This window comes from Apus apus, chromosome 5 (assembly GCF_020740795.1).
Source record: "Apus apus isolate bApuApu2 chromosome 5, bApuApu2.pri.cur, whole genome shotgun sequence".
Lineage (NCBI taxonomy): Eukaryota > Metazoa > Chordata > Aves > Apodiformes > Apodidae > Apus > Apus apus.
This window is the reverse complement of record NC_067286.1, coordinates 25,913,908-25,940,227: the sequence shown is the minus strand read 5'-3', so window position 1 is coordinate 25,940,227 and position 26,320 is coordinate 25,913,908. Positions and strand designations below refer to the sequence as shown.

The window sequence follows — 26,320 nt, the reverse complement described above, 5'->3', positions numbered from 1 at the left end:
TGTATTGCCCACATCTTGCCATGCTACTTTTCCAGCAGATGTCAGGATGGCTGAAATCCCAATAGGCAGCTTGAACACAGACTTGATTCTGTAGAGGCTGTCTGGGATTTCTTAGAAAATTTTTGCTTAGTGATTGGACTTTCCTATCAATATTAATGTGTATTGACAGCTGCTCTTGGTTGCAACTCATTTTGAGCAGAAGGTGTTGAATGTAGGTAGTAGTTAAAGCTAATTAAATTGTGCCTGTGTGAGAAGGGAAGCATCTCTGCCAGCTACTGTAACAACACAGTGACACTGACATTTCTCACTGTAGATTGCCATGTAGTGGGTCTCTGCCTGTTTCACTAGGCAGTTCAACAACACTGTCACTATTCCTGAGGGTGTGTTGGAATGTTAACATTGCCCAATCCCTGGAAACACTCAAGGTCAGGTTGGATGGGGCTCTGAGCAACCTGAATTAAGGACATTACTGATTACTGCAGGAGGGTTGGACTAGATGACCTTTTAAACCAAACTATTCTGTGATTAATATGGGTCTAATTGAGAGCAGTGGATGGTTTGTGGTTCAGTGGTCAGGTTGGAAGGATGACCTGGGAGAGACTTTAAGAGGGCACTTTTCAGGACAGGGGCATGTGGCTAAAGCTGCAGTGGACAAGCAGATCAGAATTAGTTTACAGCCCCAGGGATACCTGTAGAATTTAAGAGTTCACACAGTGCCTGGCAGAGAAACAGGCCAATGCCATTCATATCTGGTCTCTAGGAATACTGATTTTTACACAACTAATTTATAGATCAAAGAGTAATGGGATCAGTGCACTAGAACCTACCTTTCATTAGGAGAAATACACAGTCCTTTCCTGTTGTGCAGTCTGAAAGAAGTCCAGATGTCATATTGTGGGATGGCACCACCAAATCTAATGCCTTTTTCCTAATGACCTGGGAGAAGACTCCACCGAGAGTGCTGCAAACACCAAATGAAGCTCCCCTTTTGACAGCAGGACTTCAGTCTACTTTGGCAACACAATTTGCATAAAGCCATGGGACTGTGCTTAATGAAGATGCACATTTGCAAACATTGATAAGCATCTTAAATGTAGTGATAGACACCTCTGCAGGTAGGGCTCTCTATTGGGATGCAATTCAATCTAGAAGACAAAATCCTTGGAATCTCAGGGTGTCAATTCTTGGTAGTGAAGGAGCTGCAGAGTCGGTTACAGAAGCAGCAAAGCTCCACTGACAGTGTGTTGGTATGTGAGTAAGTGGAAGCCATAGCCAACATCCCAAATCTATCTGCTGTAGTGCCACGTTATTTCCCTGTGGTTCCCACTACGTAACAGCGAGTTAGATGGTTAGAGTCCAAATACTACATGTGAGAGCTGCCTGTAGTGATCATCAAGAGTAGTATTTGTAAAGCAGGCCAAAAATTGAGGAGAAAATTAATTTTCCACATATTTACCACTGCAGCATATGGCCAGGAGATAAAAAGGCAAAAGGTTCCTCCTCTTCTTTAGGAGGTCTCCTGGGACAGAATGCTCTCCTTTTGCCACCTGTGTCTGTAGAGCAATTTAATTTAAAGGGATATACATATTTGCATTTGTGTGCAGAAGAAAGAAAGAAGAAAGCATTTCACAGGAAGAATGGGGGAAGGGAAAAAACCACCTACTCCAAAAGCAGCTCAGAAACTCAGAAGAATGTTATCTGGGCCAATATTTAATTAAGCCTTAACACTAAGGAACAATTTATGCTGAAATAAAAGTCTCACTATCTCACTTCAGTGCCTCTAGTATTATTCTTTCTGGGCCACAGATCCTGAACTTGGAGGCTGCTAGTTGACTCCTCATCCCTACTGTTAGCAATTTTAAGAGACTTTACTGTAGGGAGGGGAGATCATGAAACAGATGATAAATTCCTCAGAGGATTTTGGCCAGACTCACTGGTTAAAGAAACACTGTAACTTTGCAAGCATTATCATATCAATGTCTCCTTTCTGTAAAATAATCTTACTGCCTGGCTAGGTGGAAAAAAAATACACTTTGAATTAAAAGGCAAAAAAAATACTCTGGTAAGAGAGACACACCCATATGAGTTCTGTTGTTCATAATAGGGGTGATGTATTATCTACAGCCTTGTTCTGACATCCTGAGAACACATCATTGGTGATTCCAAATGTCAGCAGAATCTACTAGCAGAGCTTTGGTGTTTTTGGCACAAGTTCAAAGTAAAAATGAATCTGAAAATTTCTAAGTCTGGGAAGCCCATGTGTGAATCCAGTTATGCATCCTGGCATTTTGGCAGAGAGAGCTTTCCATTGCAGGACTTTGAAGCCTACATAAAAAAATAAATTGCCTTCATGCTCTATAACTAAAGGCATATGAAATAGAGCAGCTTTCTTTAAGTTGAACCCAAAAGTTCAAACCCACTTATTTTCACTTTTTTTTTCGCCATTAAAATTATCAAAACCTGCTTTCATTGCCAAATACTTGGCTTTTTATGAAATGCAGCTTCCTGTTGCTTCTAAGTCTGGTGAATCTCTATAGATTTTTCAATTAATCTCATCTGAGTTTTAATTTTGGAACCATATAAACACAGATGCTTTCACAGTTTACTTGGTATGAAGTGCTTTCAAATCTTGTCAGTTTAATTTCCCAGTGATGCAATACTAACCACATAATATATGAGCAAACTTACCACATTTATTAAATTTTAAAATTAAATTAATACCATCTTCTTCATTCTCAAGGAAGGCAAATTCTAACAAAAAAGAGTGAAAATGTGAACTTCAGACAAAATAAAATTCTTGACCAGTCTCAGAATTAACCAGATGGGGTGTATGATATATTGCCATTAACTGAAGCAAAAAACTAGCCCTATTTGAATCAGTGGGAATTTTAGATGACTTCAGTGATGGTTTTATTCTCTGAATGATTCTCAGAAGTATTACTAATGAGCATGAGGTGCAACTATTATAGTTATGCTTCTATAATGGCTATTCTTTATTCTTTAAACTATCCTTCTCGGTGGTAGCATTTTCTATCAAGTGTGTACTCTGTTTGCAGGGATGTGCATGATATGAGACATGGCAGGTGAAAAACTAGGCTCTAAGAATCCTTGGTTGCCAACAATATGCCCTTTCTTATATAACCCATTTTGTAAAAATCTTGCTAGAAGATGCCATCATCTGTTAGGGGAAGTGCTTTGGCCATTAACATCAGCATCATGAAATACTGCTCTAGTGTGATAGAAAATAATTCTTCATGCTCTGAGAACAAGCAGAGCATGGTCATAGTTAAGTGTCTCCTCCTATCATCTTTGATATATTTATTTTCCTGTCATGTAACAGTTTGTGAAAGGCTCTGTCACATGCATTAAATGCTGAGTCTCATTTAAGAATGGTATATTGAAGCACATAAAGCATGAAGCACATAAAGTAACACAACAAAGAACCAAACAATGCCACAGTCAGTCAAGCTGATAGTTGTGGTTCTGGATTTTATACAATTGGGCAAAACCATTTCCATTCAGAGAAGTGGGCTGACTAATCAGTACAGCTCTAGAAGGTAACAGGTAAGTGTATCCCTGTGCAGCAGGATCTTTAACAAAAAGAGATTTGACATAGATTTTATTTAGGAACTTTCACCATAAGAGGAAAAAAAAATTAGCAAAGCCAAAGCATCACTTGTAATCCAAAGAATCCAAGTTATTTTCATCTGTTTTCTTGATAGCTAGATGATGTCAGCTTACTAAGAGGGCTGATATATAAATTATTTTTTTATTACTTCCTTTCTTCAGTATTGTATAAATCACATCTTTATAGTCTTGCTTAGGGTTCCCCTGTAAGAATATGTTTATATTTAACATGCTTCAACCTGTTAGTAACATAGCAACACCAAATGAGGGGGAAAAGGGGAATTAAAAATATTATGAAAGCTAAGGTAAATCACATGTAGTTTTCCAGCTTATTTTTAACACTTAAGAAAAGAGAATGTAGTAAAAATTAACTATAAGAGAAAAATCCATCAATGGCTTTGCTACTTTGTGGTCCCATCAATAAGGAAGTTCATGGTGACCTGAAGCTGAGATGCAGAAGAGCAGAATTAGGTCCACCAAGACCTGATGGCTTGCCAGTGGCACAGTCTACTGCACTGTTCTGCAAACACCTTTTATACTTTCTTGGTACTTCACAGTGGAGCTACTGCACTGTCTCTTCATGCATGCGTGAGATGTGACTGCAAGAAAAAAAACTTGGGGAAACAACCCTAAACCAAAATGACTTATCTCTTGAGCTGTGCAATATCTGTGAAAAGAATGGCGTTGAGAGTTAAAATAGTTTATTCTTAACAGTTATTATTTGTAAAGTGGAAAGAAGTTTGAAGAACATCTCTTAGCGTCTGGTCTTTATACTTGGCTTTTTGGCTCAGATGGTGAAAACAGCTAGTTAAATCTGTATTCCCCTTGCCAACATTTTGTTCTGTTCCTGAGAAGGCTTACGACATGCAGACATACCAGGGATCTCATTTGGGCTATATGTTCTTCATCGTCCCTGTTAATACCAATGATGCAGCATCATTGTTCAGTCATTAGTATGTTTTAAAGCACAGCACATGACCCTTACCCTTATTATGAAGTATTTTATTAAACAGATTTGTTTCCTAGTACAGACATTGAAAATACATTGGTACAAAAATATTTCCTTACTTTTAGATTTCAAATGCTCTCAGATGATGCTCTTGCTTGCACCATTCTGTGAAGCAGTGCTGTTGTAAGCATCCATTTTTAACAGGTCAACACACCAGCTTTAAACATGAGGATTGTAATAGATTATTTAGAAATGTCAAAACCTCTTCCTTTCTATCTGCAAGACCCAGAAGTCATATGCAGAAAGCTAGGCAATAGTATATCAAAACCAGCTATAACTGATTTTAGAAACTATTAATAATTCTCCTATTGCTACCAACCCTAAATCCTGGTTACTTGGCTACATTTGATTCTGTTCCTCTTATGGATGCCTCTTGTCTTTACTGATGAAAAAGACTTCCCTCTGCTCAGGGGGAACCATGGCATATCTTGATTTCATGCAACACTGAGCCATTCTTTTGCTTTCAAACATACCCAGACACCTTGCACCATACACTAAAATGCCATGTGAAACACAAAGATCCTTTCAGAGAAAAAAACCCAAACAAACTGTATTCCATGGGAGCTTCTGGCATTCCAAATTCTTCAGCTTTAGTGCCATGGGCTCCTCTCAGGAGAGGGCAGGCAACCTGTGGATGTCTCAAATGCTCCTTTCTACAGCTGTAAATCATAGCCTCCACTGACACAGCTGAATTGCAGATTGTCTGTGCTTTTATTGTTATACCATTAGGATTTCTTGATGCTTTAAAATGAATAGGGGGAAGTTTTCAAAGGAAGGCAGTTCCTGAATTAGGTGGTTACCAGTCTAGGATGCAGGAGACTAAGTGAGGCTTCTTTTTCTGTCACAAGTGTTTTCTCTGGCACCTGATACCTCATTCAGATTCCAGTGTGTGGTGGTGTTCAGGCAACTGACTGCTGTAGGTTTGTAACTTTCCCTTGTTTGTCAATAACCAGATACCTGATGCAGCAAGTACCTTCCTGTGTCCCAGGGGTGTTGTAAGGGTAAAGTTAGGAAAGAGAAATTAAAATGCTGCTGTACTGACGGCTATGTAAGCCTATAAAAAATACAAAGGGTAGTTATCTCAAACACAAGACCTTCACTGAGAAGAAGCGTGAAGAAAGGTTACTGCTTACATTTTCACAAAGCTGTGGCTAATTTGTTTAATGGGTGTTCTTGAGATACTTCTTAAGTCCAGTGGCCAATTTATTTTCTCAAGGTAAGGCAGATTTTTTTTTGATCTGGAACAGAGAGGTCTGGAGCAGTTGTAAATGCTACAATCGTTACTATCAGCAGCTTCATTGTCTGGAAATAATTCCCTTTCTACCAAGACACTTTAGCACATGAGCCAACTACTGCCACCATAATGTGACTAGCTGTTACAATGAATTATTACTGTGTATCCCTTTCCTCTCTTATATGACACGGTACTTGCATTTCTTTTATATTGCATTATCCTTTTTAACAGCAACATGAAGGCTGTTCAAAAGTCACACAGGGCAAGTACGAGACACAGGAAACTAGGGCTGAAAAGACCATGAAGATGAACAGGGGTAATAAGGCAGGGCAATTCTGCTTTAGGATGTCAGGCACCTTCACTCAGGTGGCTGGCATGGAAAGGTGAAATGGAACCTCACAGGAGTCTCATTTGGTATCACTTATCTCTGTTTTAATGCTTCAGTCCAATTGGAATGCTTTGCAATGATCAACTATCTCAATGTATTAAAATACATCTAAGGGAAAGCTCTGTCATTGTAGAGGTGAGTTTTGGAATCTCAGTTGTTGATTGGAATCTTCTCTCCAAACCAGTGTCTGGTCAGCAGCATAGGCAAAAAGTGCTGAAATCACATCCCCTAAAGTTAGCTCACATGACACGGAGATGTCATCATGTTATGCTGTACAAGCAGAGTGTGCTTTCTAGTCTACAGAGCAAAAATTATGCACAAATATCACTCTCACCCCTACACCAAGAAAGATAACTTTTATGAAATTGTATTTCTTTTCCAGTAAAAAAATTGTTTAGGAATGTACAGTGACCAAATATGAAGGTCAAAATATTTTTTTCATTGGTTTCAACATCTTGAAGAAAATTACAGGTGAACAATGATTTAATCAGTTACCATGTTTGAGAGCCTCAGCCTTCACTGAAAATACTGCTGGGTAAACATAGAGTGGTTCCTTCTTCAGGGAGGCTGGGAGGGGAATTTCTGCATTATAAAGACATCACTTTCAATTTGCAACAGTAGGATTTGACTATGGAAATATCTACGCTAGCCTTTTTGCTTTGAAAAAGACACACTTTTGAGGTGAATCTCTCCAGAGCAGGCTTGGATTGTGTTAAATTGATTAAATCCTTTTTGATGAAACTATATTGGAAAAACTTATTCCAGGTATACAGTTGTTACAGTCATTATGGGCATTCAGTCTAAAGTATTACAGCTTGTTCAAAGCAATCACCCCCTCAAATATGTACAATAATGACCTAGCATCTTTAGAACCATTTCAAAAAAACAAAGTCATACCCTGTGAACTGCATGGCCAGTGTGTACATAGCCTGTGATGTGCAAGGTTTTGTTAGGGAATATTTTTGGTAGCTGCTGAAGTAGTTTCAGGAATAAAGGACTGAATAATCGTCACCGTTTGACTCAGGTCCGACAACAATGCTCTCGATCCCCCCCCCCCCACACCCAGGTAGGGAAGGAGAGAGAGAAAAAGAGAGAGACTTGGCTGGATTGAAAACTAAACTACACAACTTTAATTAAAACACTAATGAATCACACAAGAAAATATATACAATTATATACAGATATATTCAGATATGGGCAAAAGCCTCTCGCCTCCCCCTACCCCCAGCAACTCCCACAGCACTCCCCTGAACTGGGAAGAGTCCCGAGGAATCCCGGAGCCGCTGCTGGAGAAAGCGGAGAGTTATGAGGGTCAGGAGAGCTCGAGCCTAAGGGTCGACGGTGATGGATGAACAGAGTCCTCCCCGGATGCCGGCCATGGACGGAAGAGAAGGCAAGAAGAAAAAGGAAGCTGTCTTCTATGATCTCTGACCTTCCTTCGAGCTTACGTAGATATATGGAATGGAATATCTTTGGCCAATTTTGCTGTCTGTCTAACTCAGCCTCCCACGGGGGGGGTCAGAGATCTCCCCATAGTGTCTGAGCCGGCGGAGTGAAGGTGTAACCTTGAAACCTCAGTAGTTAGAAAAACATTCCACTGTCTTATCAGCCTAGCAGAACACACAGTTGCTAGTTAAAAGAAAGCTTACTGAAGGAAAAAAAATCAGTGAAAAGAAAAATTGGCTTAATCCTGGCTCAAACCAGGACAATAATAAATTTTTTACTTTATGCTCTATCTAGCATAAAGTAAAGGATTTATTATTTTCAGGGTTTCCCCCCACACACATTAACTATCACCCAGAATATTCTGATTTTTCAGCTGAAATATTCTTTGAATGTTCTACAGGCCTTGCAAACACAACAACCTAGTGTGAACTTGTTTAAAAAATGGCACATAGTGAGTTAAGAACTTCCTGAGAAATCACGTTATGTTCATGTGAAATTTTAAATTTTAAATGTAGAAAGCTTCATGATTTTGAACTTCACTAGAATGGCTCGTTTTACCTTGATAAGGGAAAAGCCAGTTTACTCTTTAATCTTTGATAATTTAGTCCATATTCTTGAATTGGGAATCAGGCTATAAGCTACATGTTAAACTCAACACAAGCACGATACAAATTTCTTTCTGCTCACCATGTGACTAGAACATAAGTATGAATTTCTACTATGCAATAAAAAATCGAATACAATCTAATTATACTGATACTATTGAAAAGATGTGTTGAGATGATTCATATTTTGGTTATGTTATTACAGTTACTATTATACATATAAAATACATGGGGTGGTATCTCACATACATGTAGTAGTTGCTCTTATATATGCACATGTCTGTAGAAATGTGTGCTCTGTGAAAACTTCCCTGAATTCACTGGCTTCCACTACAGGTCTTCTGAGAATATTCACGTGCTTGAAGTGAAGTATTGTATATGTGCAGAAGAAATTGTAGATTTTGCTGTGAGAATCTGTGCCAGGAAAGGGTTGCAGAATACTTCCTCTGAAAAGTCATCCAGAAAATTATTTAAGCAAGGATGTGTTGTAAGAAGCAAAGAAAAGCTGTCAGCCCATGTGGGGTGAAGGAATTACTTTGTTTGGTGTCTTTCAAGAGTTTCCTATTTAACTGAAAAATGAACCCTAGTCTTTGGGTACTGTCCCAGCTCTACTCTCCAAGGGGGTTCTGCAGATTAGAAAAAGCAGTATGAAATAAAACCAACCAACCAATCAAACTGGTTTTCCTTCACCATGCACTGAGAGAAGGCATTTGTAGCCTTTAAGCTAGTACATTTTTCCTTTTGTCATTCTGACTAAACAGGGTCTACTGTACTGAAGAATGATTTAGAAGACATACATGGCTACGAAGGGCATACCCTTTAGAGAAAAAACTGCAGTTTCTCAGTCAAATGGTAAAAACAGGGAGAAAAAGCAATCTTTCCTCTTTTGGATTCAACCACTTGTCAGGGTGTAATTAGGTTCTCTACATATTAACTCAATATTCAACTGTGGAATCATACTAAATCAGAAAAAAATGGAACTTCCATCACCATTATTGCTTCATGTTGTTTTATCTCCCAATTTCAGGCATCATTACTTCAAACTACCTTTTTTTCTTTGTTTTGGTTTGTCTGGCTTTCCTCATTGCATTGAACCATTCACTAGCAGTTAACACGCTTTTATCCATGTGTGTGATGGTGCCCAGTGACACTTCTAAAGCAGTAAATGAGAAAGACAACTTCACATGCCAAGGACTATGTCCAGACCCTCATCTTGTTAGAAATGAAACGCAGTGTTGTTTTTGCACCCCAGTGTTAGAAGCACAGTGTTGGGTTTAGTGTTGTTTTCACATCCTAGTGTCAGAAGTGTATTGTTGGGGTTTTTTATATACATACCATAGTGTTAGGAATATAAGTTTGTTTAAGATAAGTGAGATATCTGCACATTCCAATGACACCTGGAGTGGTTTACAGTCCAAGAAACTGAGGGACTTAATTGGGCTCCATCTGGGGGATTCGAACATGGAGCAGGATTTTTGGCCAAGACCAAACAAAGTCACTTCTATCTTGCTCCTCGGGGCAGGATGACACCAGTAGGTATAGATCATGTCGGTGACTGGGAAAACAGCCAAGGGGGCAAGAAAGGTCAGAATTATACCTTAAAAGGTAAAAAGTAAACTGGAATGTAAAAAGTAAAATGAAATGTGTAAACAGGGGTGGGAACCTTATAGGATAATTAGAAGCGCTGGATAGGCTGTAAACCCTGGAGTACCCAGCCAGTGGGGAAACAGGGGAGGGAACTTGGCATCGGGAACAGGCAATAGAAACCGTTATTCACCTTGCTATGGCTGTGCCTACTTGTTTAGGTCACCCATTTTTTTGCAAGAGTGTAGATAAACTGTGCCTCCCTGAAGGATCCATGTGGGCCTGTTCGTTGGCGCGACAGACGCTTCTCACGATCCTCAGCAGCCAACAGTACATCACGTGAAGCTGCAGGAGTGGGCAAACTCTCCTGCAGGCTGGAGACAGGCCACATTGAGCGAGGCCAATGTGAGGGAGCCCACATCCCTCCCTGTAACTCAGCACTTGACTAGAAATGGGTCAGACGACAGCCAGCACTGCGTGAGGCCAGAGCCTGGGGAACAGGCTCCCGGTCTCGGCCAAACACCCTCTCGTTTGACTTGGCCGGGTCGGTTCACATCTCCCTTTGCTGCATTCCCACCGCTACACACGGGAGATCTGAGGCGGTGCCTGTGTCACAATTCTGTACAACCGTTTAGCATCAAATGCCGTGAAGTGTTCATACCAGCGCGTGACAGCGGGAGTTTCTCGGCGAAGGCTGCCCGAAGCCCTGGCTTTGCTGGCACTCCTCGCCTCCCACGCCCTGGGGGCACGACTGCCCCGCACGCCAGCCCCTCCGCCGCCGGGACTCCCCGCGCAGAGACGGACCCCGCGGCCGCCCCGCCAAGATGGCGGCCCCCGGCCCCCGCGCTTCCTCTTCCGGCCGGGGTTGCCATGGCGCTGCCCCCCGGCCCACCCTCCCCCATCCCGCCGGCGGGTGTTTACATCGGGCCGAGGAGCCGGAGCCCCGGCGCCGGGGCGGACGGGGACGCAGCCGACTGCGACGGCCGCCCGCCCGCCCTCCATCCCCGCTGGGCGGTGCTCCGGGAGACGCGGCATGAAGGTGATGCTGGCGGCGGGGCGGGGGGTTCCTGGCGGCGGGGGTCGGCGGCGGGGGCCGAGGGGCAGAGGCCGGGCCGGTGTGATGGCCCCAGGCATTAACTAGCGGCGGGAGGTCGTGGCCGCTGCCTCTCTTAACGAGTACAACTTCCAGAAGCTTCTAACTTTGTGGGGGGATGTGGTGCCGCATCTTGAAAACACCTCGAGGAAGATTTTTCCCCCCTTCTCTCCGTTAAAACCCGGGCCGCTCCCTGCGGCGCCGGGGCGGCTCGTGTCGCCCGGAGGAGCCGCCCCGCTCCAGCCCGGGCTGCTCGCCCCGTGCTCGTCACCCCGCGGGCAGCTGCCCTGCCCTGCCCTGCCCTGCCCTGCCCCGGCGGCCGGCAGCGGCGGGAGCGGCTGCGGCGCCTTCCCCCTCAGCTGCCCCTGGGAACCCGCCGGGCTGGGACCTGGCTGGGCTGAGCGGGCTGGCAGCCTCGGCAGGGCCGTAAAAGTAGCAAGATACCTGTTCTCACCTGGGAGGTTGACTCCTCGGTTGTGCTGGCTGGGAGTCGGCGCTGCTGTGGTGTTGTGTTTCTTCCCGTTATGCTCTGTCGTATCTCTTTAATTTACAGGTGTAGGACTTTTGACACGGTTCCCTCTCATTCATCAGTCTGAAATGCAAGGCACTCCAGGCATTCTCTGTCTCCCCAATTTGTCTAGCAGTAAATAAAATTATTGATCAGCTAGCTTGTAAGCTCTTTGAGACAGAAACTGTGTGTAGCTATGGTGGTGTACCTGTCCTGATGGAGAAATTTGGCTTGGGCCTTCCTCCAAGCCTCTGAGTCAAGTAAGTACATGTAAGAAGTTCTGCAGCTGGTGCAGTGCTGGGTTTTGGGCAGTGCCCGTGTGTCCGTCACTGGTTAATGGTTGTCTCTGTGCAAGGGGGTCTCAACTAGCAGTGTCTGCAGCTGACCCAGGAGGGAAAAGGAGCAGTTTCCAAGTATGCGAAATAAATATATACAAAAAGAAAGTTTCCTTTTATACATTGTTTTTCATTTCTTTTGCTTTTGTTCAAAACCTGATAGTAAAGAGTGTTGTTTTTTTTTTTCTTTCTCTCTAAATACTTGTTAGTTCAAGTAGTGTGGAATAACAATAAATAAAGAAATATGAGGCAGTTATTGGTAAACTGTGCTATGGCCCTGGTTGAGTTGTTGACTTATATTATAAAAACATCAGAATACTGGCTGAACTGTAGATCCATCCTGAGGGTAAAAAATGAAAAGATTTCCTTCAGCTTCTGTTTATTGCATGCAGAGTGAACCACTGATTATTCTTGCTAAGCCCATTACTTCGGCTGAGCTCCTCTTTCGCCTCACTATAGTGGGGAAAGCTCAAGGCAGTTTTAGATGGTCTCACTCCAAATGCAGTAAAACGTGAGTGGATTCATATTCTGATTGTAAGGAAAATGTGCGCATTTGGGGGGAGAGCATTTCTTATTTGTTGTTTTTTTTTTTAACCAGTCATTTACTGCGTATGCGCACGGTGTAGAGCTTTTCAGTATAAAGGGGCACACAGTTTTCTTCTGAGTGGGTAATTTCTTTCAGTATGTATTTCATTCCATAGAAAACCACCTTTTCCTGTAGCGGTTGCCTCAGTTTCTTCTATGTAAGATCTTTGCAGTTGCATGATTTAAAGTTTCAAGCAGGTGGGGCTAATTAATTTTTTAATTAACAAGTGGATTGCCTCAAAGTGCTTGTGCACGGTTTTTTGGGTCCTAAAAGGGAGATGAAAAGGGAAGCTGTGGGAGTTGGGTCTGAATCCTTTTTATGGACCTGTTCACAAATGGCTTAGTGTGACTTTGTTTCAAAGTTTAAGTTGTTGATGGTTGCCGGGAATACATCAGAACCAAGCTCCTTGAAAAGTTGTCTTGTCTGTTTCTCCCCTAATTGTTATTATGCCTTGGGAAATAGATTAGAGTTTGTGTATTTTTAGCAGTAGTAGTTTTGAGTCTTCCTCATGGTTGCTGGTTAGCAGGTTGCTAAGAAGGCAGGGCTGTCAAAGAAAAATAAGTTAATGCTAATATGTATAAAGATGGTCTGCCTACTTACAGGATGGGAAAAAGCAGGTGGAGAGAAGGAAGTGGTAACATCAGGGGAGTTCTGCTGTGGAAGGGATCCTTTCAGGATCCATCAGTAACGTGTGATTGTTGCTGAGGAAATTGAAGCTTGATTTCTTTTATTTTTAAGTAAACCAAATGACGTAAGTATCGTAAAGTAGTGTGGCAGAGTCATACTTTTAAGCAACAGCCAGTGCTGAAAGATGGTATCTCTGGGCCCTTTCAAGCTATGCAAAATACAAAACTGGTTGAAGCCTCTATTTCCTGCACTGCAGGAGGGGAATGAGAGCCAATCATATTGAAAGTGGACTATTCCTAGATGTAGGAGTGTTTAAGTGATATGTGATGAGTACACCAAGAGCATTTGCTTTCCTTGAAGGCAGATCATCTTGGTGGCAAGGAAATACACCTCTCCAGGCTGCATTAGGAGCCTGGGGAACAGGTCTGTCAGGTGGGGAGGGCAGTTTCTTTCCTTAGGGAAGTGGAGGATTGTGGGGTGATGATAAAATCCCCACCTGTCTATCACACTGATGGCCACCAATTACTTTCTCACAAAAAGTATGTTTCCAGTATTATTCTGTTGTGGCTAAGTGCTGGATTTCTTGGCTTTTAGGCACCACTGGAGAGTATGCTTGCATCCTTGCTAACAGCCTCTTCATGCCTTATCTTCAACCCATGAGTTAATTGCGGCTTTAGGGTAGTCGCTGATGACTACCTGGTATGGTTGCTGCTGCAGTGACTATCTGACACTGCTCCTGTCACTACACTTATTTAAATCCAAAGTCAGAGAGGTGAAATTCCTTTAGTGTGTCAGGTTGTATTAAAGTTCTTGTTTGGGAAGGCAAGCTCAAGATGTGGTTTCACTTAAGTAACTGCTCCCCTTTTTAGTGAATTGAAGTGGTGCTCCAAAGTAGAATGAGAGCTTGTGGTGCTTTGGCATGTGTTCACATTTAAGTTATGTATTTTGGGATAAGACAAGTGTCATAAATGTGACATTTTCCTTTGAGAAACTTACAGCAATGTTTAAGGAACAAATGTGAACTTACTGCCTATAGTTATGTTTTTCTGACTGCCCGTGTTACTTCATGTTGGCACATGAATCCTAGAGATCAAATAAAGGCAAGGTATTTTGAAGATGAAGCATCAAAAGTTACAGAAAGCCTGAGTAAATATTTACCTTGTTTGTATTTACAGACATCTGTATTGCTGAAGGATGTCTTGGATTGTCCTGTAAAAACTTGATGTGTATGTACCTTTTTTTTTTTTTTTTGCATCTCTCTGATCCTGCTTAGCAGGGCTCTTCATAGTTCAAATGAAAAGTGCTTGGGAAAGGAACAACTTATAAAAAGGAGAAGAGACAAAAAGGTATTGCTTTTTATGGAGTATATAGTAATTTTTTTATTATTACTATTTTTTTCCTGGCATGTAGTCCTAAATTTGTTACAGGAGGCAGGAGGAGAGTAAATGTGATAGAGTAAAAGGAACATGAATTCTGTAGATAGTTCTGACTTAAATATTTGCCTATGGTTGGTCACATCTGGTTTCCTTTATTAGTGAACTACCTTACAAACTTTCTGGTGGTTTTCCTTTCCCAGTGTTTCAGCTGGATTTCAGAGAGATGGAAGAGGTTACATACCTTCAAAGTTCTGGGCAAGGAACATGCCTATATTGGTGGGGGCAGCAGCAGAGCAAGCATTTTCTTGAAAAGAACTTGTTGCTGTTAATGGCAGTCACGAAAGTGGATTGTGCTTGTGTTGGCAAATCTTACAACACTTCTGCAGAAGTGCCTAAGATCTAATGCAATTCTTTGGCTTTCTTTGAATCTGAAAAATTATTTTGGGGAAGAGAGCCTGCAGACCTTGCAGGTCCTCAAAACGAAAGGCAGCCATCACCAAAAATGTGCCGCCAGAACTAATGTTTATTTTTCAGTTGTGTTGTTTGTGTTCATAATGATCAAGAGTTTTCTCTGTCTGATGGCTGGTTAGTTGCTTGAACGAAGTAACTCTGGTTGGAATCTTGTATGGAGCAAGTTGTGGTCTTACAGTTCTCACAGTTAGCTTGGAAGGAAATGAACTCTCTATGAGGCTGAAATAAAAGGGGCATTATTGCTGGCAGAGCTTCTGGCTGTCAAGTTTAAGGCATGTGGGTTATGTGTGAAACTGGAGAGACAGTACCAGAAGATGTAGTGTTTCTCCTGTGGAGTAAGTACATGTTTTATCTGAAATTTTTCTCCTTTAAAACACTACAGCAATAAATGGATGGAAGAACGAAGAACAAACAACACTGATCTAAAAGAGCTGTAATCTGAGTTCAGAGGAAATACTTACCTACCTAGCCATTGACAACATCAATTTAAAATTTGTGTGATACATCATATTACCATCTCCTAGCTAATTCAGAAATGTTAGATGTTTTGCAGAAAATGCATTTTGAAATTCCTAGTGAAATAAGGTAACATAAATTAAGTCCTGGATTTAATAAAATTTTATTTTTAACCTCAGTTTCTAGCGTTTAAAATTACTTTTGGTATTTTTGGAACGATTTTTGGTACTTCTGGAACACCTTTTTAACTTCAAATGGATTTGAAAGATTTTTTATTTTCTTTTTGTCTGTTTTTAAAAAATGAAATTAAGATTTTGGCAAGATGACTTGTGTTTCAAATTATTCCAGTCACATCTCTTTTGTCTGTCTCTTGGGAAGGAGTACTCATATTTTTCAAGTTGGGTACACACTTATGTACTTTAAATTCAAGTTTTATTATAGAAATTACTGTGTTCTAGCTGTAAGAGCCCTTGAAAAAATGAGTTAAATTTCGACTCATTGAGGCTAAAACAGTAGTTGTGCACTCCTAAGGAAATAAATGCATGGAAGTCAGGTAATTCAGGTAGGCCATATGAAACCACTACTGTAGAATACTGCTTAATGTGTCCTTCCATGAGTGTTGTTTGGGTTTGGTTTATTGGGTTGTGGTGGGGTTTTTTATTTTTATTTTTTGAAATTGTGACCATACAGAGAATAATGGAAAGGGTACTACTTTTTAAGACTCTGGCATGTTTAAGAAAATCTTAATGACGTCCATCATATGGGCCCATATTATTAAGCAAAGAATTTCTCATTTTTATTTCAGACAAATTTCTCTTGCTGTTTGCAGCTTTCTAGAGTGGTACTTCCACATCTCATTAGGAAAATGGAAGATATTCTTTATACAGTGTGCATTATCTCCTTTCTTTATTCTGAGTAAAACTTGCATTAATCATTATATCTACCTGTCAAAGGCTGGGCTGGAGAAAATATGTTTATACTACATTTGATAATTTTAGTTATATAGAAAGTGCAGTAAAACTGTGGGTCATTAATCATAGAATTGTTAAGGTTGGAAGGGACCTTAAAGATCATCAAGTTCCAACCCCTCTGCTATGAGTAGGGAACCCTACTGCTAGACCAGGTTGCAAAAAACCTTATCCAACCTGGTCTTAAAAACCTCCAGGGATGGGGCATCAGCAACCTCCCTGGGCAACCTATTCCAATACCTCACTACCCTTATAGTGAAGAATTTCTTCCTAATATCTAACCTAAATTTCCCCTCTTTCAGTTTAATACCATTACCCCTTGTCCTACCACTATGTTCTCTGATGAAATCTGATGATGAAGTCTTTTTATTGCTTGCCTTTGGTTTACCAGCTCAACTGTCTGAGTAAATTTTTTCTCCTGAAGTCTTTGTTGACAGCAAATGACTGACAGGATATAAGAAGGCTTCTTCCCACTGAAACTACCTAAATCAGTGAGTGGTCAGTTATCAATATTGAGTTAATTGATATTTTTTGCTATATTGTTATTGGTAATTATTATTTATTCCTTTCAGATTGGTTTGCTGTGATGCTTTGGTCCTTCATCATTCCTTGTTGTCCTCTGTTTCAGAGGCTGTTGGGTGTTTCTGTAATGACTGTCTTTCCTGTTAGCCTGCCTCCAACTTTAAGGATGGCTAATGTTTGAGTTATGCTGTGCAATGACACTTTGCCTTTGTGTAAATTCTTTTTTCCAAGCAAATGCAATTCAGCACAGTCAGCTTTTGAATATGAACAGTGTTTTGGACAAGGCATACCTTTCCTTGTGGAGACAGTAGTTTAAACTAGAATTGACAGCATCCTCTTTCAAGGTAACTTTTCAGCCTTTACCCTGCTGTATGGTATCCTTTTGGTAATTACAGTGGATAACCTGCTCAGTGTGTGAAGTCCTGGATTTGGGCCAGATCAGTACATGTTCAAATCAAGTGTGGTTTGTTTTTTGGAAAACACTCTTACTTTCTATGCTAACATTGATTTAGTAAGTAAAATTCAGATGGAAAATAGATGGCAGATCAAGACAAAATTCAATACAATAATTACTTCAAAATCCAGAATGGGCTGAACTGTCACTGTATTGGCTTTTTGTGGTATAAGTGGTGTTATCTGCTCCACATGAAGTCTGAATATAGAAAGTATAAACCAGACTGTTGGCTGGCTTGCCAAATGTACAATAGGTGGTGGTGTCCTTGGTGCTGTTGAAAGTTATTTATGCCAGGTAAACCCTAATTAGGATTACTCACAGTACAAACTTATTTTATTGCTGTAGAAATAGGATTTGACTGTTCTGCTGAGAAGAATAGAACTCAGTCTTGATTTGGCATTTGCAACATTAAAATTTGCTCTGTTGCCTCTTTACTCCAGTCCAGCTGTCAAGCCAAAACCAAGTGTTGTTAAAATTGTAACCTCCCTAATGCGCTTGTCCAAAAGAAGAGTAAGTAATCTAAGCAACGTTTCTAGTTCTTTCTTACAGTGTACTTTGAACAAAGTGCTATAATTTTACACTACTGTCATCCTCAGCATTTCTATTTCTGTACTTTCCTTTAGTGTTCTTGGGGATTTATAACTGCAACTGGAATTCCCCTCAGGCTGAAACCTGGCACAGAAGCTCTCATTATAAGTTAACCTTGTTTTGCAAAATTAAAAGCAAAGCATCCATCAAGAGGCTTTCTTAAATCTACAAGAAAGTGGAAAGAAATGTTTATGGTTGTAAATCAATTTTTTTTTTCCCCTGCAGGAAAAATGCTGTCGACTTTGAAAACCCCTGAGGTGTGGGTGTGCGATCAATAGTGATGGCAGATTGAGTGGAATGTTCCTATTGCATTTAGAAAATTTTAAATGAAAGTTCTAATTCCCCAGCATGCTGAAAATTCATTGCTGAAGTAAAAGCTGCAGCTGCAACAGATACCTGCCTAACAGAGGCACAGTGATAGTTGTAAACTTGTTTCTGCTGAGCAGTATTGTATAAGGAGATGGTTGGGTAGGTACCTGCTTCAGCTGAAGTTAAGTACCAGTAGACCCTTAGCACCCTGGAAAAGGGAGTCATGATGTTGAACTACCTATCCCCGCATCTGCTGGTTTAAAATTTTGTGGGTTTGTTTTTGTTTTGTTTTTTGTTTTTTGTTTTTTTTAAATAAACTCCTTTTTTCTTTATGGGTCAAGGCTTCATGTAGTTGTGTAGAAGCAGAAAGGACATTCTAAGCCACAAGCCACTTTCAGATATGGAAGATGGAATAATTTAATTTGATTAAACATGAAATATCCAAGATAAGTTCTGAGGAACTTTGTAACAGTGATTGTATAGAGGAGAGATCCCAAATTACCAGCCATTAATGATGTAATTCTAAGAAAGCCTGATGCAAGGCAAGCTTCATTATTACTGGAGCTGACAAGCCCTTTGGCATCTGCATGCATTCAGCCCAGTATGTGTCATCTCTCTCCCATTTGGAGAAGATGAACCTGGGATGAGAATAGCTGAGGTTTGGTGGGTTTAGGAAGGGATAAATTACGCAAATGTGTAGGAAGCCATGTTGTTTTTAGTCTTGTGAGCATACAATAAGCATTCCTTAAAAATAATGCAAAAGTAGTCAATGACTTCACTAAGATACTTTAAAAAAAAAATCATTGTAGTTTCCCAAAGAATATAACAAACTGTCCTATACTTACAGATTACTTCACTTGTTTCTTCCTACTGAGTCTTGTAATTCTTTAGGGGTGTGTCCTTTGTAGTTATCAGCTGAGATGTAATTTACATGTAAAAAAAGTACTTGTGCTGGGAAAGCTTATAACGGAAATCACAGATGTGGAGAGGTGAAGCCTGTGCCGCTGCTGATTTTCCTCTGATAAATTGCTGTTGCTGTTTGGGCCCAACATGACAAACAAAGGTACAGCTCCATGGTGGCTCACTCAGCTCCTCCCACCACCCCCCCCCCCCCCCACTGGGATGAGGAGGACAAAGCTCATGGGTTGAGACAAAGGACAAGGAGGGTTCTTCACCGATTAAGGACCCGGGCAAAACAGACTCAACTTGGGGAAAAATAATAATTTAATTTCACACTAATCAAACACACACAGGACACAGACAACACACAGAGCAGGGCTTGCATATGTTACCCCCACCCCTCCTTTCTTCCCGGGCCCAAATCCCTTTGTTCCTGGTTTCTCTCCCTCCTTCCCCCCAGCGGCACAGGGGGACAGGGGATGGGGTTTAGAGTCAGTTCACAGGCTGGTGGTTCCTGCTGCTCCTTCCTCCTCAGGAAGAAGGATTCCTTACAGTCCTTCCCTGCTTCCCCACGGGGTCCCTCTCATGGGAGAGACCCACGGGGTCCCTCTCATGGGAGAGAGTCCTCCATGAACCTCTCCTTCATGAGTCCTTCCCACAAGGTCCGGAGCGCCTCCAGCCTGGGCTTCCCACAGAGTCATGGGTGCTTCAGGAACAAACTCCCCTGGTGCCGGGGTCTTCCACAGCTGTGCAATCAGAGTCCACTGGCAGCAAATCCTCTGGCCACAAAATCCAAGTCTGGTGGCCAAGTTCTCCCCTCCTTGTGCCTTCAGGGAATGCTCCACCATGTTCCTTCATGAGTGCAGGGGGACAGCTGCCATCTTGCCATGGGTTACAGGGAAACTTTTGCTCGGGCACCTTCTTCCTCACCAACCACCAGCACCGCTCTCCTTCCCCAGCACCCCTCTCTCCTCCTCCAGAACAGCTCTTCTCCTCCCAAGTGCCTCTTTGCTCAGCTGTTCTATCTGTTCTTTCATATGTTAATTGCTGAGGTGCATCTATTTTCCCTCTAATGGATCTTTGGCTGGGCTTTGGAGCAGGGGGAACTTCTTACTGGAGCCACTCCTGTGGCCCTTCCCCCACTACCAAAAAAAACATCAAACCAAACCAGAACAATCGCGTTATTGAAATTGTGCCTACATAGAATACCAGGTCTGAAAGTCAGTGTTAGGTGGGACAGAGGACATGTGGGTTAGGCTGATGGTTGAAGACTTGCATAGAATGAAGATTGTGGGTTCTTAAGGAGAGGCTTTATGAGGAATGAGGCAGTTTTGAACAATGAAGGAAGTGAGATTCTAGGCTGAAATACAGCTTGGAATTAAGTGTAAAGATGAATGTCAGAACGGAAAAATTGGAGTAAAGTGTTCAGGAGCAAGAATGGAAATATGAAGATCTCGGTTAGGAAATAAATACTGTTTTCACTTGAAGATGCACATGGGAAGTTCTAGCTCAAGCTGTGGGTTTTAGAATAATTTTCAAGGAGTATTCTCAGAACTGAGACATTAAACTGATTCTGAAGTCATGAATGTGGGCTTTCCACTCATTCCTCCAAATTGTATTCTGCAATGGGGAAATAATAATAAAATTCATTATAATTGAGAAGAGTATTCATGTTGTGGATTTTTGTTGTTGTTTTGTTAGGTGTGCTTGTGTTAGATTTTAAAGAATACTGTGTTTCTAGGGGTTGAATAGGAATGGCAAAAAGGAACAGAATTGTAAGATACTTGCTTATTCTTGGCTGGGAACAGCAGTAAAGTATCTTTCCTTCAATTTTTGACATCTAATAGAAACTTGAAGTTATTTGCCCTAAACTCATTCAATTTCAGTAATAATTTTTCACAGGATGGATTCTTTGTATTTTATTCGACTCCCTGCCTTGCCCCTCACATTGGCCTTTGTTTTGGAGTTTTATTTTTTGCTCTTTATTATTCCAATCCTGACTCAGTGAACAGGCAGCTTATAGAATCACAGAATGACAGGTTGGAAGGGACCTCAAGGATCATCTGGTCCAATCTTTCTAGGTACTACTATAGTTTATATGAGGTGGCTCAGCACCCTGTTAAGCTGAGACTTAAAACTGTCCAATGTGGAGGAATCTACTACTTCCCTGGGGAGACTATTCTAATGTTTGATTGTCCTCATGGTGAAAAATTTACCTCTTGTGTCCAATGAGAATCTCCCCAGGAGCAACTTGTGCCCATTACCCTTTGTTTTTTCTATGTGACTCCCTGTAAATAGGGAGTCTCCATCTTCTTGGTAATAAGGTCTCCCAAAGCCTTCTTTTCTCAAGGCTGAACAAACCCAGTTTTCTCAGCCTGTCCTCATATAGCAGGTCTTCCAGTCCTCTGATAATCCTTGTGGCCCTTCTCTGGACCTTCTTCAGCCTGTTCAAGTCCTTTTTGTAGAGCAGGGACCAAAACTGAATGCAACACTCCAGGTGTGGTCTGACAAGCACTGAGTAGAGCAGGATGATGACTTCTTGATCTCTGCTGGTGATGCCCTTGTTGATGCAGCCCAGCATCCTGTTGGCTTTCTTTGCTGCTGCAGCACACTGTTCACTCATGCTGAGCCTGTTGTCCACGAAGGTCCCTTTCTAAAGGGCTGGTCTCCAGCCAGGTGGATCCCAGTCTGAACTGTGCTCCTGGGTTGTGTGTTCCCAGGTGCAAGACCTTACACTTCTCTCTGCTGAACTTCATAAGGTTCCTGCTAGCCCATTCCTCCAGCCTGTCCTGGTCATCCTGGAATAGTGCTCTCCCTTCTGGAGTGTCAGCCTCTCCACTCATCTTGGTGTCTTCAGCAAACTTCATCAGGGTGCTCTTGATCCCAACATTCAGGTCACTTTTGAAAATGTTAAACAGCATTGGGCCTAATATCAATGCCTGGGACCGGTTGCCAGTTTGAGGAGAAACTATTTACTATTACCCTCTGGGTATGGTCTGTCAGCCAGTTCCACACCCACCACACAGGCCACTTGTCAAGGCCCTAACAAGTCAGTTTCTCCAGGAGGAGGCTGTGGGGGACTGTATCAAAAGCCTTGGAGAAGTCCAAGTAGACAGTGTCCACTGCTCAGTCCACAGCTTAGCAGACTCTGCTTTGGTTTAAGATCACGTACTGTAAGTAGTGTAATGTTGAATTCAAAAGTAGAGTCTAAAAAGACTAAAAGCAGCAGCAGTGGTGGTGGGGGAGGGTAGGGGTTTTTTTTGTTGTTTCAAGATGGTCTGTAGAGACTTTTTAGAAAGCGCAGCCATTTCCAGTGTTGACTTACCTCTTTGGGCATTTGCAGTGATATGCTAATAGTCAGAAACTCTATCAGGAATTGTACAATGTGCTTGCTTGTGAGAGCAGGAACTGTCCCTGGAGACAGAGTTTTTTCATGGTTACATGTTCCTAGGCTCCATGCCATAACCTAACTACTCCTGTAATACCACCTGTTTACATCTGTGTTTCTCTAATAGCTGTAGGGAGGAATGGTACCACATTCTCAATTAAAAAGGCTATACAAACCCTAACTAATTGAAATAATATTGTACAATTGATAATCCACTGGTGTTTCTAAGTGTTGAAACGTCTTCCTGCATTGTAGCTGCTCCTAGAGGGAGCATCAAGGCAAAAGCAACATCTGTGTGCATTACTCCTGCCACAGCTGCAGCTCAAGAAGGTTATTATTATAGAATTGCTAGACACTCCATGGCTGCTTATCTGCAAGCCATTGGCTTTATAAAGTTGTGTGCATTCTGTTCCCAATTTGTTTGTCAAGTATCCTTAAGAGTGCAAAAACAAATATAAATGATGCATCATAATTGAAATAATAGTGTAAAAAAATCCCAAACAACAAACTTGAGCCTAACAACTCTAATTTAGTTATAAATCTCCTTAGAAGACAATTTCCTGGAATTTTTGATTGCACTAGAGTACCATGCTAGCAGAACTGCAGGTATCTTAGGTGTTATTACAGAGCTTGCAGGAGACCTGGGGAATTGAGCTCAGTATATACAGCTAAAAGCAAAGAAGGATATAAGGGTACAAAGCTGTTGTAAAGAGACTTTGTAATCTTGTTAATAACATGTGCCAGTGTTTGAGCCTTTAGTATTACTTCTAGATGTGGATAAGAGAACCTAGGATCTTATCTACTGCTGTTTTACATTTTAGTTACTGAAATTCAGTACCAACACTGTGCACACTTACTTACTGGTCTCGATTAAATTGGTGTGCTGAAGCCTGGTAAACAGATGTTTATGATACTAGTTCTTCTAGAGGCTCTCTGTATTATAGGTGATTATATATATAGTGATAAGATACCAATGAGATAAGAACTTGAGTATTCTATAGAATACAGTCCTAACTTCATTTTAGGAACTAGAAAATCACAAGATTTCAAGGTTTCTTGCAAAACAATTCTTGGAAAATTAAGTTTGTGGTTACTTGACATGCCATGCTTCAGTCTATACTGTGTTTTAAGTTTTTAACACTGAATTTTGAAATAAAAAAAAACCCTTGTAAATCAGTTTTTTCAGTGTTTTCCGGAGAAGATTCTGAAAAAAAAATACAGGAAATGCATACAAAATAAAGTTCCAAATATGCTGTGTTGTTGCTCTCTTTGAATAGTGAAAATCTTCAAAAATTCTGGCTGTTTCTGTTAGATATTAGGAATCGTCTATGAAAGTCATAATCCTGGATTGCATATTTTTCTTCTGTGGAATTCCAGTGGCAAGTGTTAAAGTTTTGAATTGGAGGGAAATAGATGATGACAAACAGCATCTCAGCTGTGGACTTCATAGTGGTCTGTAACAGGCTCCATCACAGCTGGATTTGTTACTGCTTGCTTAGAGCTAAGTTTGACCTTCATCTAAGATCAACCTTTATGTCAGGGTAAGTATTGTCAATGATCACCACCACACTGGAGAGCTGTATTGCTAGTGAACACCGAGCAGTAATTCATGCATAAGGGAAAAAAACCCACAATGCCATCACTCACTTTTGATGGCATTTTGCATCCTCTTTCTATTTATGTAGATGACAACAACTGTAACCCAAAGAAGCATCAGTGTCCTGGGTTGTTGTTGGGGGAAGCCACTGAGCCATTTTGTCTCATGGTGGTAAAAGTAGGACTACTGACTCATTTGAAGAAGGAAAGAGAATGGCTTTCTTGCTGGCTTTTCCTTAGTCCCTGGAAGTCAGATTCTCTCCTCAGTCAGCAAATAGTAAGGGCTTAAGCTTTGCCTTGTGCTGATAATTCTGGCAAAGGATTCCAGACCACTTCTTGTTCAGGAGTTCTTATAGTTGTGGTTCAGAATGTTTGCAAGCCAAATATTGGTACCTCGTGTCCTACATGTCTACATCTTTTATATGAAAATAAATGTTCTGATTTGCTATACTAACCTATACTAGTCTTCTCCTTTCTGTTTCTGTAGCATTAAACGGGTAGGAAAGAAATGTGTATAAATATATTGCCTGCAGTTGATGTAGAAACTTACCTAAATACATAGCCTATATTCAATATATTGCTTCTATCCAGAATTGTTTACTCATTCTTAAAATCTAGGTTACATTATTTAGGTGAAGTGAGGAGATGGTCAGACGTCCATGTTGCTAACCAACTGTTGGGCTTGACTTTTAATTGGATTAAGTTAGGTGACTTAGTACTTTCTTGTCTGTACCCTTTGGTAACAGTTTTCCATGATAGGAGCTACTACAAGGTATGACTTCATGTTTGAACTGTTCATTGACCAAAGCTGGGTAGTATTGATATCAGGTGTTTTTAAATGAGGAGAAATAGGAAAAACCTGCATAGTTATGGATGGCAGAAATCCAGGTTGCTATGATGGCACTAACACGGTAGACCTGTACACTTCTATTGGGAGGTCTGGTTTTCCCTGCTTTCTGATGCTTGAAAATAATGTGGTGGTACTTGTTTTCGTGTCCATTTTGTTGAAAAATGGGCTATAGATGAAAATGTAAGCTACTTGTGCACAGGAAGAAACTTTAAAAGTGTGTTAGTCCTTATAATGGGCAAAATGAAGAAATGGACAAAGTATACAATGCTGTTGGGGTAACCTTGCTGCCACAAGGTTTGGAAAGTATGAAAATAAACACTGCAGCTTTAATGCTATGAGCCTTTTTTCTTCCCCTGTTCAGATAAGAGAATCTTGCAAGCTGCTGATGTACCAGTGTTTAAGCAGGCTTCTGTAACCTTCCAGCTGCATCAGTTAGTACATGTTCTTGGATAGTTCAGACTACAAATCCATTTATGTTTTCAAACTGCACAGAAGCCTTATTTCCTAAAGAGTTCTGTGTTTCTGGTTTCACTCTTGACTGTACTAGCATTCCAAAAGAAGAGGAATCTTTTTTTTTTTTTTTTTTTTTTTTTTTTTTTTTAAGGGGCTCCACAATTATAAAGTGGGCAGGGAGGAGAAGACAGTGGGTTTTTTCTTTTTTTTCTTTGATTGTTCAAAACTGAAAAAGCAACTTCACTTTTATACCTCCACCATTCAGGAAAACAGTGTGTATGCAAAGTGAGCTCGGCAGCCTTAGATACAAGTGAATGCTTTGTAAGTCTACAGATCTGGTAACTCTGCTCACGTCCTTCCATCAGCAGCACTGTAGGCTCCTTCCAAGATCCTGAAGGCTGGAAAGTGGAAATTCAAAACTTTGGATGGCGATCTGGGTGTTTGTCAGAAGTGGTCAGTTTAGCATGTTACACATGCAGGCACAAATGCATGTGTAGGGGCACGTAGGGAAAACCATGTGGTCAGTGCATCTGAATGGGTGGGAAGGTCGTAAAGAAGTTTGCTTGGTATTCCTTTGAAAAATGAGATGTGAGACCATTAGTACAACACACATTGATCTTCAGTTTTGAGCAGGCCACAGGCATTTCAGAATCTAGTCTTGGTAAGGCAAATAAAAGATTGGGGTTTTTTTCTGAAAATTCAATGTGATGGTGAATCTGCTGCCACACTTGGTGAATGAGGATTTGAATTTATTATCACATGATGTGTTTTAGAAACAGTAATTTAGAAATTGTTATTCACCATTCAGTTTCTGTTTTTTAGTCTACTCAGAGCCTTGTAACTTTGTTTACTAGCTTGAAGAGTAATGTTTTTTTCCTCACCCCCTTCCTGTGAGTAATTTGACTGCAAACAAATGTCCCAGCAGCTTTCTTTTTCATCAGCTAAAG

The 26,320-nt window shown here is 41.0% G+C and overlaps 1 protein-coding gene across 1 annotated transcript in view; it reads left to right on the top strand.

The window, feature by feature from the left end:
- The first annotated feature begins 10,845 nt into the window (after nucleotides 1–10,845).
- The window catches only part of LOC127385036 (transmembrane protein 263-like), a 208,274-nt gene continuing 192,799 nt past the window's right edge, over nucleotides 10,846–26,320 (top strand). Inside the window, exon 1 of the mRNA XM_051620224.1 lies at nucleotides 10,846–10,932. Within this exon, the coding sequence (XP_051476184.1) occupies nucleotides 10,927–10,932 (6 nt within the window). The 5' untranslated portion in view covers nucleotides 10,846–10,926. The remainder of the gene's footprint in view (nucleotides 10,933–26,320) is intronic.